We start from the raw sequence: 17,789 nt of genomic DNA on the forward strand, positions 1-17,789 counted from the left end.
TCTCTTAGAACCATATCAAGTAAATAAGATCCTAGAATTTTGTTGTTTTAAATCATGTATTGGATTCAGTAAAACAGTATTTTGATTTGTGTGTGAAAAAAAAAATGATATATTTAAAAATGGCATTTAAAAAAGTTCTAAGGTTCATTGAATGGTGATGGTTTCTTGCTATCCTGTTAATGTATATCTTGGTTTGGCATATTTTGTGTTATGTTTACCATTCATTATAATTTATCATTATTTTTGTTTTATTTCAATTATTACTTAATTCACATTATCACTGCCATTATCATCTGTTGTTGTGTTCCTGTAAGCATTCTCAAAATATCAAGCATTCTATGTCCAGTATTTTTTAAAAGTAAACTGAACAAATGTCTTATGGTACTATGAGAATGAAGGTACCTTTTATAATTGAATGCCAGACTGTCTGCTGATTGAATTTCTTCTCCTTATTTTATGCATGAAGATTTAAACATTTGGAATACAAAAAAAAATCATCATTTTGTAAGCTTTAAAAGAGTCCACTGTAATTAAGAGAAATTCCATTCAAGTAACTCATCACTGCTCTTTATGTAAGATAAAAAGTAAGGTTTCATTGCATTTTTATCAAAATGTACACATGTTTATATTTGTAATTCTTTTACATAATCATGTCATTGTTTCATAGAAACATTCCTATATTTTGTTACATGCAGATGAAGAATAAAATTTTACTGAAATGAAACTTGTTAATAGTCCCCTATTGACGAAGTCAGTTTTCCACACTTTTTTTCTTCGTGCTTGAAGATATTGACTTGATATTTGGTATATTGTTTTATCATGACAAGTTACAGATCAAGTTCGAATTTTGTTCTGGTCTGATAGTTTTGTGCAGAGTTATGGCCTTTGGACTTAGAAACTTCACTCAAATATTCAGTTTTCCGCTCTTTTTATACGACCGCAAAAAATTTTGCGGTTGTATATTGGTATGACGTTGGCGTCGTCGTCGTCCGAAGACACATTGGTTTTCGCACTCTAACTTTAGTTTAAGTGAATGGATCTCTATGAAATTTTACCATAAGGTTCAATACCATAAAAGGAAGATTGGGATTGGTATTGGGGGTTATGGTACCAACAGTTAAGGAATTAGGGGCCAAAAATAAGCATTTTTGTAACTTCCAGACATAACTTGTGTGTTAGTGTTTGGATCTCTCTGACATTGTACCACAAGGTTTCATATCACAAAGGGAATGCTGGGATTGTTTTTGGGGGTAATTGCCTCCAAATTTTAGGAATTAGGGGCCAAAAAAGGGGCAAAAAAAAGCATTTTTCTAGTTTAATGACAATTACTTGTGTGTAAATGAAGGGATCTTTATGAAATTGTACTACAAGGTTCCATATCACAAAGGGAAAATGGAATTGAGTTTTGGGGTAATTGCCCAAAACTTTTAGGAAGAAGGGGCCAAAAAGGGGCCAAAAATAAGCATTTTTCGAGTTTCCAGACAATAACTTGTGTTCCAAGTGTATGGATCTCTCTGAAATTGTACTGCAAGGTACCATACCACAAAGGGAAGGCTGGGATTGATTTTGGGGGTAATTGCCTCAAAATTTTAGGAATTAGGGGCCAAAAAGGGGCAAAAAACAAGCATTTTCTAGTTTCAGGACAATAACTTATGTGTAAGTGTATGGATCTTTATGAAATTGTACTACAAGGTTCCATATCACAAAGGGAAAGCTGGGTTTGAGTTTGGAGGTAATTGCCCTAAAAGTTTAGGAATTTGGGGCAAAAAGGGGCAAAAAAACAAGCATTTTTCTAGTTTCCAGACAATAACTTGTGTTCAAGTGTATGGATCTCTCTGAAATTGTACTGCAAGGTACCATACCACAAAGGGAAGGCTGGGATTGAGTTTGGGGATGATGAATCAGAAGGGGGTTCAAAAAATTTGGGGGGATTTTTTTTTCCTTTTTTTCCTTTTTTTTTCTTTAAAATTTTCCGTTTTAAATTGGTTATTTCTGATTTGTATATTAAAGCAAATAATAGTGATATGGTTTGAATAGGTAAATTAAAAAAATTTAAGTTCTTAGAGTACATTCATTCTGTGTCAGAAACCTATGCTGTGTCAAATATTTAATCACAATCCAAATTTAGTGTGTATCAAGCTTGAATGTTGTGTCCATACTTGCCCTGACTGTTCAGGGTTCGACCTCTGCGGTCGTATCAAGCCGAGCATTTTTAGCTCACCGGGGCCGAAAGGGCCCTATGTGAGCCTATGCCATCACTTGGCATCCGTCCTCGTCCGTCGTCTGTCGTCATCGTCTGTTGTCGTCGTCTGTCGTCGTTAACTATTTCAAAAATCTTCTCCTCTGAAACTACTGGGCCAAATACCTTCAAACTTTCACTAAATGTTCCTTAGGGTATCTAGTTTATAAATTGTATCTGAAGTATTGATCCATCGATAAACATGGCCGCCATGGCTAAAAATAGAACATAGGGGTCAAATGCAGTTTTTGGCTTATATCTCAAAAACTAAAGCTTTTAGAGCAAATCTTACATGGGGTAAAATTGTTTAATTGGTCAAGATCTATCCGCCCTGCAATTTTCAGACGAATCGAACAACCCATTGTTGGGTTGCTGCCACCGAATTAGTAGTTTTAACAAAATTTTGCAGTTTTTATATGCCCGTCAATTTTTGACGGGACGTATTATGGTATACAAATGTCTGGTGTCCGTCCGTCTGTCTGTCCGTCTGTCCAGCGTAAACATGTCGCACCGTAACTTGAGAATGACTTATCCAAATTTCATGAAACTAAACATAGTTGTTTCTTATGATGGTCAAACGATCTGTATACTTTTTGGTAAAAATAAGATTAAAACTTTTTGAGTTACGGGAATTAGTAACTAAAACAGGTGTGTGTTTTTTTTTTCACATGTCGCGCCGTATCTCAAAAACAATTTATGATTATTGCTTAAAACTTTACACACTTCTTAGTTATATTAACCTTAAGATCTGCATACTTTTTGGTGATGATTCAAAATTTTATTTTAGAGATATTGAGTATTTTGTTAAAAAAGGGGGAGGGGTTTTTCACATGCCGCGCCGTATCTCAAAAACAGTTTATGATTATTGCTTAAAACTTTACACACTTCTTAGTTATATTAACCTTAAGATCTGTAGACTTTTTGGTGATGATTCAAAATTTTATTTTTGAGTTATTTAGTATTTTGTAAAAAAAGGGGGAGGGGTTTTTCACATGTTGCGCCGTATCTCAAAAAGATTTATGATTATTGCTTAAAATTGTACACACTTCTTAGTTATATTAATCTAAAGATCTGTATAATTTTTGGTTTTGATTCAAAATTTTATTTTCGAGATATTGATTTTTTTTTTTAAAAAGGGGGGTTTTCACATGTCGCGCCGTATCTCAAAAACAATTTATGATTATTGCTTAAAATTTTACACACTTCTTAGTTATATTAATCTAAATATCTGTATACTTTTTGGTTTTGATTCAAAATTTTATTTTAGAGATAATGAGTTTTTTGTAAAAAAAAAAAGGGGGTTTTCGCATGTCATGCTGTATGTCAGAAACTATTTATGCTTATTGCATAAAAATTCACACACAAGACGAGGGGCGTATCATGCGCTCATGGCGCAGCTGTTTATTTGTTATTATTTTGAATATTATTATAGATATATATAAACTATAAGCAGCAATAATGTTCAGCAAAGTAAGATCTACAAAAAAGTTAATATGACCAAAATTGTCAATTGACCCCTTAAGGAGTTATTGCCCTTTAAAGACAATTTTACACAATTTGTTCATCAAGTTTGCTAACATTTAAAAATCTTCTCCTCTGAAACTACTGGGCCAATTACCTTCAAACTATTACTAAATGTTCCTTAGGGTATCTTGTTTATAAATTGTATCCGAAGTTTGTATCCATCGACAAACATGGCCGCCATGGCTAAAAATAGAACATAAGGGTCAAATGCAGTTTTTGGCTTATATCTCTAAAACTAAATCTTTTAGAGCAAATGTGACATGATGTAAAATTGTTTAATTGGTCAAGATCTATTGGCCCTGAAATTATCAGACGAATCTAACAACCCATTGTTGGGTTGCTGCCACAAAATTGGTAGTTTTAACAAAATTTTGCAGTTTTTTGTTATTATTTTGAATATCACTATAGATATATGTAAACTGTAAGCAGCAATAATGTTCAGCAAAGTAAGATCTACAAAAAAGTTAATATGACCAAAATTGTCAATTGACCCCTTAAGGAGTTATTGCCCTCTAAAGACAATTTTACACAATTTGTTCATCAAGTTTGCTAACATTTAAAAATCTTCTCCTCTGAAATACAGGTGAGTGATTCAGGCTCTTGAGAGCCTCTTGTATTATATAATGAATGCCATTCCAAAGTTAACATTTCTGTTTCCAGGTATAATATTTCAAGCCATTAATGTGGCTTGATTGTAAGTGTTGCTCTACCTATTACATATAAAAATAAGGAGATGTGGTATGATTGCCAATGAGATAACTATCCACCAAAGTTCAAATGAAGTGGATGTAAGCCATTATAGGCAACCGTACAGCCTTCAACAATGAGAAAAACCCATACCATATGGTCGGCTATAAAAGGCCCTGACATGAAAAATATGAAATAATTCAATTGAGAAAACTAACTGCCTAATTTATAACAAAACAGTTTACGAAAAACAAATATGACATACATGAACCAACGACAACAACTGAACTACAAGCTCCTGACTTGGGACAGGCACATAAAGAATGTGGCGTGGTTAAACATGTTTGTGAGTGCTCAACCCTCCCCCTTACCTGGGACAGTGGTGTTACAGTACAACATAAGAACAAACTATAAAAATCAGTTGAAAAAGGCTTACCTCATCAGATGGATACAAATAGAAATACAACTAACAAAACCACAAAATGGACGTGGACGGGTACCAGTACTTATACATCCCAAAAACAAGATGACACTAAGTACAGATCTGAGAGTACTCGCAGTTACTGACGGCTAGTTCAAAGCCAATAACAACTAATGAAAAAAATCATGTATGTAAGACTAAAATATTAATCAGTACACATCCAACATCCAATAGATTTAGTGTAACGACGTCATTAACAGTCAGAGAAAAACATGACCTTGTGCAATGCCAAACTATAAGTATCGACAGATTGTAGTACTGTGAAAGCACATATGTGTAATATTTAGTATGGTTTTATTTAACTGATATCAAAATCAATATTTACACCAATAAAAACAGTATTCAAAGATTTAATTAGTGTTGAATACTAGGTAACCTTATAGAATAAGTTTATTTAAAGGATTGATAAGTTTACCCGGATTGTATCTAAATTTCCAGGCTCAGTTTACAACATCACCGTAAAATTTAGGATGTGCTATTGCGTTTGAAATAAGTTTTCTACAGGTACAGCCAAACTTGCAGACGAAATCTTTGTATCTATGAAAGAATTTAGTAAAGGTTTTAAGTAGTTTGTGGTAAAGAATTCCCTGACTTAATAATTTACTAGTAATACATAGATTACGCTCATTAAAATCCAAAACGTCACTACAAACACGAGCATAGCGAACGAGTTGGGATATATAAACATTGAAGACGTTCAGAATTCTGACCAAATTGCAATTTTACTTAACTGCTGTAGAAAACAACAGTCAAGGCATTACAGTGCAAAGTGATAAAATAAAGCATACTTACAATTCCTAAAAGTGTTTTTTGTCATTAACAATCCTATAAGATTTAGATTTCACTTCATGGCTACAATGTTTTTCTATTCATACTTCAAAGCTGTTATTAAATTGAAATCAAAAATACTCTGAAATATACTTTTAGCTAAAATGTGTTTCCATGAAGTTTTAAAGGGAGATAAGACAGTGAGTCCAATCAAAATGAGGAATTGATATTAGATTATCTCCCCCTAGAAACTTATTAACAACAAACTGTAACTTCACATATATTTTACTTAATATAACATGTTTTAATTGAAACAGATGTCTGGTTCTTATAAATATAAGTCTTTTTAATAGAAAAATAGTATGAAAACAGTTAGGACATTTATATATTTAAAAGGCTCTTTACTATAACATTATGTATAGAAATTTTCAGCAATAATTAGGTCAAAAGCAATGAAGTGGAATTCAAATAGTGTGCTTTATACTATCACTTTGATGACTTGACTGTGGTTCTTTTAAGCAGTTGGTTAAAAAAAAAAATTTGAGCAATAATCAATAACTTTACAAAACTTTGTTTGATAAAGGTCAAAGGTCAAGGTCACAGCAGCTATTGATACAATGAAATTTTGACAAAATTCTTGTTTCTCAATGTTATCATTTTACTAAATCCAGCTTATTAAATTGGTAAGATAATGCCCCATGGCATAAGGAAGTCTATTAATTGTGGAGTCAAAAGGTTGAACGTTAAAGTCACAGCAGCTATTCAGACTGGAATTTTGTTTCTAGAGGTCCTCTTTTAAGTTGTATGTGCAACTTTCACCAAATTGATTCCATTAAGCCTCATAGGGTCTGGAAAACCCTTTAAGTTTGTTTCATAAATGTTTAACTTTACCCATTTGTTCAAACTCACTTGTAAATGCTACTTGGAATGAAGAGGCATTATTGGTCTGTTGTCAGGAGGTCAAGGTCACAGTTCCATCCAAAATCAATATCTTTTATAAACTTGGTTTGATAAATTTCAAGGTCACAGCAGCTATTCCTAGATCAAAATGTGGGCAAAATTTTGGTTTCCAGGTGTTATCTATTGAACCATATGGTCAATTTTTTTTTCAATTCTAGGTTCGATAATGGTTCTTTTGATTTTTTGGGGTTGTTAGTTTAAAGGTCAAGGTCACAGCAGCTATTGATAGACTAAAATTTGGGCAAAAGTTTGGTTTTTCATCTCAAACCTTCACTAAATTTACCTTGAAAATTCCCCTTTTCATACACTCTGTAAGTTTGATTTGATTCTAAACCCCAATGCAAGCTATCAAGTCAGTTAGTCTCTAGTCTTTACTGACCACCAAAGCCCCCCCCAAAAAAAAACCCCAAAAAAAACCCAAAACAATGAAACATAACAAAACAAACAAACAACAACAAATAAAACAGCAATTAGCACAGGTGAATTTCAGAACAAATTGTCAAGAGGGTTTTTTGTTTTCCTAAGGAATTCAGTTTGTATTAGGCTCACGCATCACATAGACCATTTACAAGTGAATCTCAAACACCCCATTACCAGTTTAAAATATTCCACACTACAGGTACATCAAAAAGAATTTACAGACACTTACTAGGGACCTTAAAGATTAGCCTATTGAAATCATATTGGTATTATCACAGTGTGATTAAACCCATGGACTGGATCAGAGGTGAAGCTCACAAGCCATCCAGATGTATTTCAACCATTGGTTCCACAGTAACATTGGAATAGTACTACTCAATCCTTTTCCATAATGAATTGTTCAAAATAGTCAAATTAAGGGAAATGCGAAATATTGAGCATTTTATAAACAATAGGACTAAATTCAGCACATCTTGATCAATAATTTATTAAAGGCTGCATGAAGCCTGTTTTGCTCACCTGGTTTTTAGGCATAACTTTGATAAGGCAGGAAGACCATTTATGGTGAATGGAAACTGTAGGCTGAAATCTTGTCTTGCTTATCAGAGTTCCATGCTATCTAATCATATTTTTAAAGATATTACTTAAATAATTCAACAGACGATCTTGGCATTTGTCATTTTGGGCCTTTTAATTCTTGATGTCTGGTATGGGATTTGCTCGTTGTTGAAGGATGTACGGTGACCCAAATTACTAACTTCTACTTCATTTGGTCTCTGGTGGAAAGTTGTCTCATTGGCAATCATACCACATCTTGTTATTTTCATTTTGACTTATTTGTAGATCTTATTTTGCAGATCCTTTTTGCTATCTATCTACTACAGTTTCTGCCCAAACTACAGAAATAGCTTAAAATCATCATACAGTGGCAATAGCTGCTATTAGTTGTCTGACTGAACTTGATAATATGGCATCAAGACCATTTTTGTTGAATGGAACTTGTGTGGGCTAAAATCTTGTCTTGCTGATCAGATTTCCATTCCATCTATTATATTTTAAACACTGAAATATGTCAAAAATTATCATTGTAAGACAATAACTCAGCAGCTGATTTCCGCATTCATATTGACTTATTTGTAGATCTTATTTTGCTATTTACAGTATCTCTCTATCTAATATAGTTTCTACCAAAACTACATTAATGGGTAAAAATCAATTATACAATGGCAATTGCTATTAAGAGTCAACTGATTATTTATACCTTGTTTGTTTATTTATAGATCTTTTTTCGATGATACCTTTTGCCATTTACAGCTTCTCTCTACTATAGTTTCTGTTAATAACACAAAAAAATAAAATGCTCCGCTGGGGCGCAGCTTGATACGACCGCAGAGGTCAAACCCTGAACAGTTGGGGCAAGTATGGACACAACATTCAAGCTTGATACAGCACTGAATTTGGATTGTAATTAAATATTTGACACAGCATAGGTTTCTGACACAGAATGAAAGTGGTCTAAGAACTTAAAAAAAATTAATTTACCTATTCAAACCATATCATTATTATTTGCTTTTATATATAAATCAGAAATAACCAATTTAAAACAGAAAATTCTAAAGAAAAAAAAGAATAAAAAAATGCCCCCCCCCCCCCAAAATTTTTTGAACCCCCTTATGATTCAACACCCCCAAACTCACTCCCAGCCTTCCCTTTGAGGTATGGTACCTTGCAGTACAATTTCAGAGAGATCCATACACTTGAACACAAGTTATTGTCTGGAAACTAGAAAACTGCTTGTTTTTGGGCCCCTTTTTGGCCCCAAATGCCTAAACGTTTAGGGCAATTACCCCCAAACTCAAACCCAGCTTTCCCTATGTGATATGGAACCTTGCAGTACAATTTCATAAAGATCCATACTCTTACACACAAGTTATTGTCCTGAAACTAGAAAAATGCTTGTTTTTTTGCCCTTTTATGGCCCTTAATTCCTAAAATTTGAGGGAATTACCCCCAAAATCAATCCCAGCCTTCCCTTTGTGGTATGGTACCTTGCAGTACAATTTCAGAGAGATCCATACACTTGAACACAAGTTATTGTCTGGAAACTAGAAAAATGCTTATTTTTGGCCCCTTTTTGGCCCCTTCTTCCTAAGCTTTTTGGTCAATTACCCCCAAAATCAATTCCAGCTTTCCCTTTGTGATATGGAACCTTGTAGTACAATTTCATAAAGATCCATACACTTACACACAAGTAATGGTCATGAAACTAGAAAAATGCTTGTTTTTTGCCCCTTTTTGGCCCCTAATTCCTAAAATTTTGAGGCTATTACCCCCAAAATCAATCCCAGCATTCCCTTTGTGATATGGAACCTTGTTATACAATGTCAGAGAGATCCATACACTTACACACAAGTTATTGTCATGAAACTAGAAAAATGCTTGTTTTTTGCCCCTTTTTGGCCCCTAATTCCTAAAATTTGGAGGCTATTACCCCCAAAATCAATCCCAGCATTCCCTTTGTGATATGGAACCTTGTGATACAATGTCTAAGAGATCCATACACTTACACACAAGTTATTGTCATGAAACTAGAAAAATGCTTGTTTTTTGCCCCTTTTTGGCCCCTAATTCCTAAAATTTGGAGGCTATTACCCCCAAAATCAATCCCAGCATTCCCTTTGTGATATGGAACCTTGTGATACAATGTCTGAGAGATCCATACACTTACACACAAGTTATTGTCATGAAACTAGAAAATGCTTGTTTTTTGCCCCTAATTCCTAAAATATGGAGGCAATTACCCCCAAAATCAATCCCAGCATTCCCTTTGAGATATGGAACCTTGTGGTACAATGTCAGAGAGATCCATACACTTACACACAAGTTATGTCTGGAAGTTACAAAAATGCTTATTTTTGGCCCCTTTTTGGCCCCTAATTCCTTAACTGTTGGTACCATAACCCCCAAAATCAATCCCCAGCTTCCTTTTGTGGTATTGAACCTTATGGTAAAATTTCATTGAGATCCATTCACTTAAACTAAAGTTAGAGTGCGAAAACTAATGTGTCTTCGGACGACGACGACGCCAACGTCATACCAATATACGACCACAAAAATTGTTTTGCGGTCGTATAAAAATAGGGTTTGCCATTGATTTCGAAACTGCAGTTGAGATTCTTCTCAAAGTACAAGCATACATTTGGATCAACCTTTTGTTTTCTATTATACCATTCAATGACATTAACCTTTGACCTTGAATCACTAAGGGTCACTAACTCAATAACAATTATTATAACAAATTTGATAAGAATGGACTTATATCTCAAGCCTTCAAGATTTTTCCATTATGACGTCAAGTAATCAAGACATTGAGTTACTAGTACTCAACTCATTTAAACAAGAAATTTTCTACCTTCAATGAACAATCATTTGGTCTCTGGCGGAGAGTTGTCTCATTGGCAATCATACCACATCTTCTTTTTTATAAAGAGGATGTGTGACTCCGGCTCATTTCGTTCCATGAAGGATTTAAAAGGTGAACAAAATTAACTTACTGTGGATTCCTTATTATTCGTTGGATACCAATTTTCGTGGATTTCGTGGGTACATGGAAACCACGAACTTAAATCTTCAACGAATTGCAAATTTGTTGTATGATTATATGTAGACTATTGGAAAACCACGAAATCAAATATCCACGAACATGCAAGTTTTCCACAATCCACGAAAATTGGTACCCACGAAAATAAATGAATGCACAGTATTCACATTTCATCAGAACTACAGGGTACTTGTGGCAATCTATAATTAAAGCTAATCATTTTATAACAAAGTTTATTTCCACATTTAAAATGTGACAATTTAAGCACCATTTGTTTCGAATTCAAAATAATTGTACAGCTCCCAGAATAAATACATTCACATGTTACAATTATTATAAAACCATACAAATACATCAAACCATGTTGCAAAATAATCACATTGACTAGATTAAAATTCGTTATCAGCAAACATTGTACATTTTGCACATGTGAAATATTAATGAAGGCTTGTAAAATAACAAAAATAATTGGTCCTTTTAAAATATAAACAACCTGTCACATTCATGAAAACTGTTACCGTAACAACTATGGTAACAGAAACAATGACTGACATTTTGACTTGAAATTAAATTCACTACTACTCAACTCAAAATCTGTCACATCTTGACAACACCCCATTTGGAAAGTCTTTTAAATTAAAAAAAATCAAAAGCTTAATGGCCATTGAACTGCTTGTAATAATTTACTATAATCATTTAAAACAAAAGGTCTGCATCAAAACAAATGAAAAGTATAAAAAAATATCATTTGAACATGTCCAAATTGAAATTTGAATAAGGTCTTATTTAGCTCCTTTTGACTTTTACATATGAGGATTGGATCAAAATTAAAAAAGCCAATCCAAATCGTCAGCAAAGGAACAAATACAATGAGAAGATCTCCTAAACATAGAATGTTGTTCCATATCTTTGAAATTATATGTTTATAAAAAATTGTTTCTCGTTATTGTGCTTTCAAAAATGAATAAAGAGAAATAAAGTTTCTATCAAAGACTGCATTTTTAACATTCTGAAACTTTGAAAGTCATCAGAAAAATGCTTTGTCTGGTCACTCTCCAAAGAATATATACATGATAAACATTTTTTCAAAACGATAGCATGAGATAGTAAACTTGTAGTTTAGATAATTTAATTATCTCAAATCATATAAACATGGATTACATGTACTTATGTAATACAGAAGAACTAAGTACGAAAAAACAACAACTTCACAATAACATCCAAACTCAAATATAACACTACAAACAAAACATGAAAACAATCCAAAGTACACTTACACAAATGACTTACAAATAAAACAAATACTAAATAACTTATGAAAAAATTACATGTCAGACTTGTACTAGAATACAACTTCAAACGTTATTGACAGCAACCAAAATTTTATTATGGTTTTTTCTCTACACACATATACATTGTTGTGTTCCCTGCATAATTTGGTAACTATTTTTCTGTATCACCACATGTGAAAAAATGGGGGGGGGGGGGGGGATGAGATGGGTAGAATGAACATCTATAATTTGTTACTCTTTTCAATCTGTTGGAAAATGAAATTTGTCATGTACAATGTAGCAAGATGGTTCTTACATGTATTAACTTATTGACACATGTAAATACACACAAAATGTATGTTCATAGAAGTCAGAGCCCTAAATCATTATTAAAGAGAACAAGGAGAAATTTTCATAAAATTTGAATGTTAATACAGTTTACAGTATTTCTACAAACCAGGGATTACTTTCATCCACATGGGAAAGTGTTTCAATATCCAAAGGAGGAAACTCTTTGTCAAAGTTATGTAACACACATTGTATCAATGTAGGAAGATATATGCATGATATACCCATTCCCATTTATGTGTTCTTGAGATCTTACAAAAGTGTGTACAAACTGTTCATCGATTTATTTTCTCTCATACAAAGTCTTAAATTTGACATATTTTTTATACAAGTTTAAATTTTTTAATTCCTATATAAATATGTCTATGTCTGGTGTATTACTAGAATATAATAATTTAAAATAAATAATTGTATTTCCTTGAAAATTGGAAGTTTTCAAATTAAACAATAATAAAATAAGCAAAATGCATGTATCCAAAAATGGCATCTCTCATATACTCATTTGTGTGATCAATTTAACAGTGTTGATCTACCTTGATTATAAAATAAATTGTATACAAATGTAAAACAAGTTTAGCTGAGTTATGTATCCTACTTCATTTTGATGAAATACATTGTCAATAGTGTAGATCCTTATTGTGCTACAATGTATTATGTCTACACTCTTAAACATTAAGCAGCTAGACAGCAAAGACAGTCTCACACAATACAACGTGCAATGTAAAATTCATACTTAGATTTATAGAAATAAGAAGATGTTATACATGTTCAATGTAGACTAGATGATAATAAGTATATGCATGTACCTTATATAATAACATATGACATGGTATTAATTCATATCAATCAAACTACAATGCAAATATTTCGGGGGGGGGGGGGGGGGGGGGACTTGAATTTCTATGTAGAAAGGAATTTTAAATCTTATTTTTACCCAAATGTAATTATCATAGTGAAAATCATATTATGATTTTGAGCCTAATTAACTCTCTTTATACTTAAGTTTCTAGTTCTACATGTATGCAAGTTATTTAGAGCACCATTGTATTAACAACAGACCTCATAAACTCATGATCATATAATATCAAATCACTGATGGAAAGATTGGAAGGGTAATTTGATTAATTTAAAATCATATTTAGGTATAGTCATGATGGTGTTGACAAAAAATACTTTATATAGCACTATTGCAGACAGCTGCATTTACTGCAGTTCTTCACAAAGATAAGCATTTTATTCAGTGGATAAAATTAGCTTAATGTGAGTTTATTAATTACAGTGATCGATCCCTTAATTAACATGACCCAACTTCTTTTAAATTGCAATTTCATATTTTTATTGAAATATATTCCCAGTTTCATGTTTTACATATACATCTTTAGAAACAGAAGAAATAACATTTATTGGCCCTTTCATCACCCCTTAAACCAAAATTTGTTTCTCAAATTGTACAAAAAAATCACTTTTAATAAGCATTAAATTTGAATAATATATTTCTCAACTTGAAATCACATGAGTTCAAACTTGTACATACATGACATTAAAGAGATAAGTATACAGAAATCATTATTTTATTAGCTGATTTGTATTCAATATTTTGGCAACTTTAATATCATGTATACTAATAAACGTAGATGCAGTTCAAGTTCATAACAGTCAACCTTTCACAGAAAATGTCTTTGGCACAATGCAATCTGAAGGCAATGGTTGCACACACAAAATTATTGGACAATCATAGTTAGGAATTAAAAGAATTATTTTATAAGATTTGAAAGTTTTTTTTATAATAAAATTTGTTGATAAATTCAAGTACATTTGTATACTTCAAACAAAACTGATATCACAAGAAATTATAATACTACTGCAATATATCACATGCAATAATATGATATAAAACAGTAAAAACAGGCAATTTTACAGACATTATTGTTTTAGAAAACATGGAAAATATAAGTTAAATTTGATAAATTTTTTTAATTAAAAGATTTTCTTTCACATATAATAACTTCATGAATTTGCAAATTAAAAAAAAATTATGATAAATAAAACATTTACATAAAATTTCATATCCATTATCCCTTTAATCAAATTTCGTAAGAGTTGCAAACAGTTTGTGTGTACATGTACATGTATACAATGTCCATATGTGATGTATGTTATAATATGTAATGTGAATAAAAGATTAATTGCTTTATCATGTTTATAGTTGATTCTACATAAAAGTTTGTATGTCTACAGGAAGCAAGCTTCCCCTGGCCTGTAAAGAATATTTTATACTCCCACAGTAACATGTACATGTATGTTATCTATGTCTACAGGATATAAATACTAATGTAATTTTGGCATCAGTGAACTTGACATCTAAATCAATGTTCAATTAAACAAATTTGTAATTATTTTTGTGAAAATACTTTTTAACGCATGTAAAAGAAGAGCAACATATTATATGCACATTGTGTTGCTGTAAGATAAATATCAGTGGTCACCATTTTTTTTTACTATGAATAAATCATTTATTGACTAATTTTAATTTATATACTTGCAATGACTTGTTAGGGGAAACTAAAAATTTAAGCCACTGTACACACAAAATTTCATTAATATTTGGCCACACAGTGGTATAAAAGCCATAACACACATACATGTATGTGCATATGCATATATACATTGTACAAGCTGAAAAAGAAAAAAATGAATCAGAGTTAAAGCCCAATTTACCTACATGTGTATTACATTGCAGTACATGTATAATAAACTGAAAGTTTTGTATATGCTCATTTTTGAATATTTGTAATATATAAAGACACATACAAATGTATGTAAAGCATACATTTATATGTTTGTACAAAAACCTCTTTTTATAATTTATAGTCCAGTTGCAACTTTGTTTTAATTCCCAACCATTCATCATGTTCATATCATATAATAAAGTAAAGTCCATGTACACTGTGTAACTGACCATGGAAGCAGGGATCACTGGTAAAGAAGATACACATTGTATGTACTTAATTACCATGGCAGTTATTCTAACCACATTTACATTGTACATTTAATTATTTATTACATGTACATTTGTATGTTAAGATGTATTTAACTTGCTTTAGTCATTTTAGTGTAAAATATATGATTTATAAAATATCTGTCTGTATGTTCTTGTTAATTTCTAACATGTTTAAATACATGTATACTAGACTTAAAACAGGTTTAGATTTTTCATAACATGATTAAAGTCAGATTTTAAACTTTGCTCTTCTAAATTGTTTGCCACAGCATGAAAGATCTGAAGACTTATTTACATGTATCATAAGTATGATAAGAGTCATGTCCAGTGACCTTTTGTCAAAAAAAGACTCATCCATTCTAATCTTTCCTTCAAAAGTTTTGGTATTTTTTACAATCATTGAGTATAAAATACATGTATATTATCAGGTAAATATTTCTATGTTCTCAACAGTCATGTGACAGTAAGGTTTCATTGTTTTCCCGTTTATCTATTATAAATCATAAGTGGATAAAACATTTATTCAATAGAATGTTGAAATTTTGATTCAAAATATTTTACCCTTTAATTTCATACTTTAAGGGAAAATTTGTTATCTACATGTAGTGCCAGCATGTCACTTGGAATAGTACTAGTTATTGGATTGATTAAAATTAACATACACTGTACAATGTTAAAAGGTCATCTAAATATGACCCCTTATTGTAAGGCTTCATCTGTTCATATCTTAAAAGTTGCAATAAACAAATCTATATTTGTAATGGAGCAAACTGAAAGATTATTTTTTATAATCAGTTTGAGTTTGTTCGCAACTAAAATTTATAAATTTTCTTAAATACATGTATATAACATGTATAAAATTCACCTAAATAATGTTATAAACAATATTAAAGTTACAAATGTACATGTATACAAATGTCTATTACAACACGTTCAATGAAAACATGTATGTATAACTATCATTATAATTAAAACTGGATATTTGTTGAGAAAAACAAACCATCATCACAAAAGAAACTTAGAGCTCTTATATGTAATAGTTTAATACACTTACTTACTTAAAGTCTTAAATACACACCACATACACAATGACTAAACAGTCTTTCTTAATTTTCTACTTTTAACAATAAATAACATTTCAAAATTTGTGGAAGTGGTAATGTTTCAATGTTTTGTCCAAAGTATTTTCCTTTACAACTTTCACTGACTGCTGTTCTCAATATCCTACGACATATTTGTTTAAGTGATGGAGCATTTCTTGTGTAATCATCAAGATAGCCTATAGCCGCAGCATTCCTTCCTGTGGCATCATGTAATGAATGTTTTACACATCGTATAAGCCACATTGGAACTCCTGCTAAAAGAATCAACCTCATCATCTCAAAATCTTTATATTTAGAAGCCCAGAATAAAGGACTGTTCTGGTATGAGGACACTACTTTAGGTCCGTCTAAATTACTTCCATTTAACACAAGTGCTTTAGTAATATTAGATGTCACCTTGTACATCATGGCAGTAATGAGGGGCGTGTAGTTATATCTGTCTGTGATATTCACACTAGCACCATTGACTATCAAATATTCCACAAGATCTGGCATTTGTTGTCTAGCAGCCACCCATAGGGCTGTATGTCCAAAATTATCTTGGGCATCAATATCAGCCCCTGCATTCACTAGGGATATAACTCCTTCAGTAAAATGCATCCTACACGCTGTAATTAAAGGGGGTTCTCTTCTGTTTAATTCATCCTTACTGACAGTGTTCAAGCAAGTTTTACCTCTCCTTTCAGAATGTCGCATTAACAAATTAAAGATATCAAAATGTCGCTTATACAGGGACAGTGACAAAACAGTTGCCCCTTTCACTAGAATGTTGAAATCAGCGTCTGGATGAGATAACAATATATTCCGAACATTTTGTGTATGGCCAGAAATAACTGCCATGTAGAGATCAAAGAAAATATGTGACTGATTGTAAAAGTTTATAGCCTGGAATGACCCAGTCACTAAAATACCTTCATTTTTCATGTTTTCACCTGATTTTGGCTGGAATGTACTATAGTCTTCCCGAGACACACGTTCGACTCGACTTAGCATTGTTGCTGTACTGTGATAGCACTATTTCTTGAATATCAGTTAGTAACTTTCTACAATTGTGATTACATCAAAGCAATACGCACGAAGCTTACGTCACTACTGCATTTCACTGAAATGTGATCTTATGCATAATCCCTACCCGGGTTTCATATTTCAATGGTAAGGGTTCGTGTTTCATAAATCGATAAATTCGGTGAATATGTGATCGTCCGTGAAAACCTTTCCATGAAATCGATGCATATATCAATTTTTTAATAGGATAATTTCATAATTTCATTCAAAAACAGGATATGCGTTTTTCCTGTGCGGTTAATCAAACTAAACAGGGTGACCAAACCCACAAATTAGTTGCAGAAGATATTGATGTTGATATCCGGTTAAGTGAACAAGTGC

At 32.0% G+C, this 17,789-nt stretch overlaps 1 protein-coding gene across 1 annotated transcript; it reads right to left on the reverse strand.

Annotated features, from left to right (window-relative positions):
* Nucleotides 1-10,896: 10,896 nt before the first annotated feature.
* LOC127707454 (histone-lysine N-methyltransferase EHMT1-like) lies at nucleotides 10,897-17,782 on the reverse strand. Its single transcript, XM_052211979.1, has one exon. The coding sequence runs from the start codon at nucleotides 17,394-17,396 to the stop codon at nucleotides 16,407-16,409; it is 990 nt and encodes a 329-aa protein (XP_052067939.1). The 5' UTR covers nucleotides 17,397-17,782; the 3' UTR covers nucleotides 10,897-16,406.
* Between the last annotated feature and the right edge of the window lie 7 nt (nucleotides 17,783-17,789).

The sequence above is a fragment of the Mytilus californianus genome, unplaced genomic scaffold, assembly GCF_021869535.1.
Source record: "Mytilus californianus isolate M0D057914Y unplaced genomic scaffold, xbMytCali1.0.p SCAF_7, whole genome shotgun sequence".
NCBI lineage: Eukaryota > Metazoa > Mollusca > Bivalvia > Mytilida > Mytilidae > Mytilus > Mytilus californianus.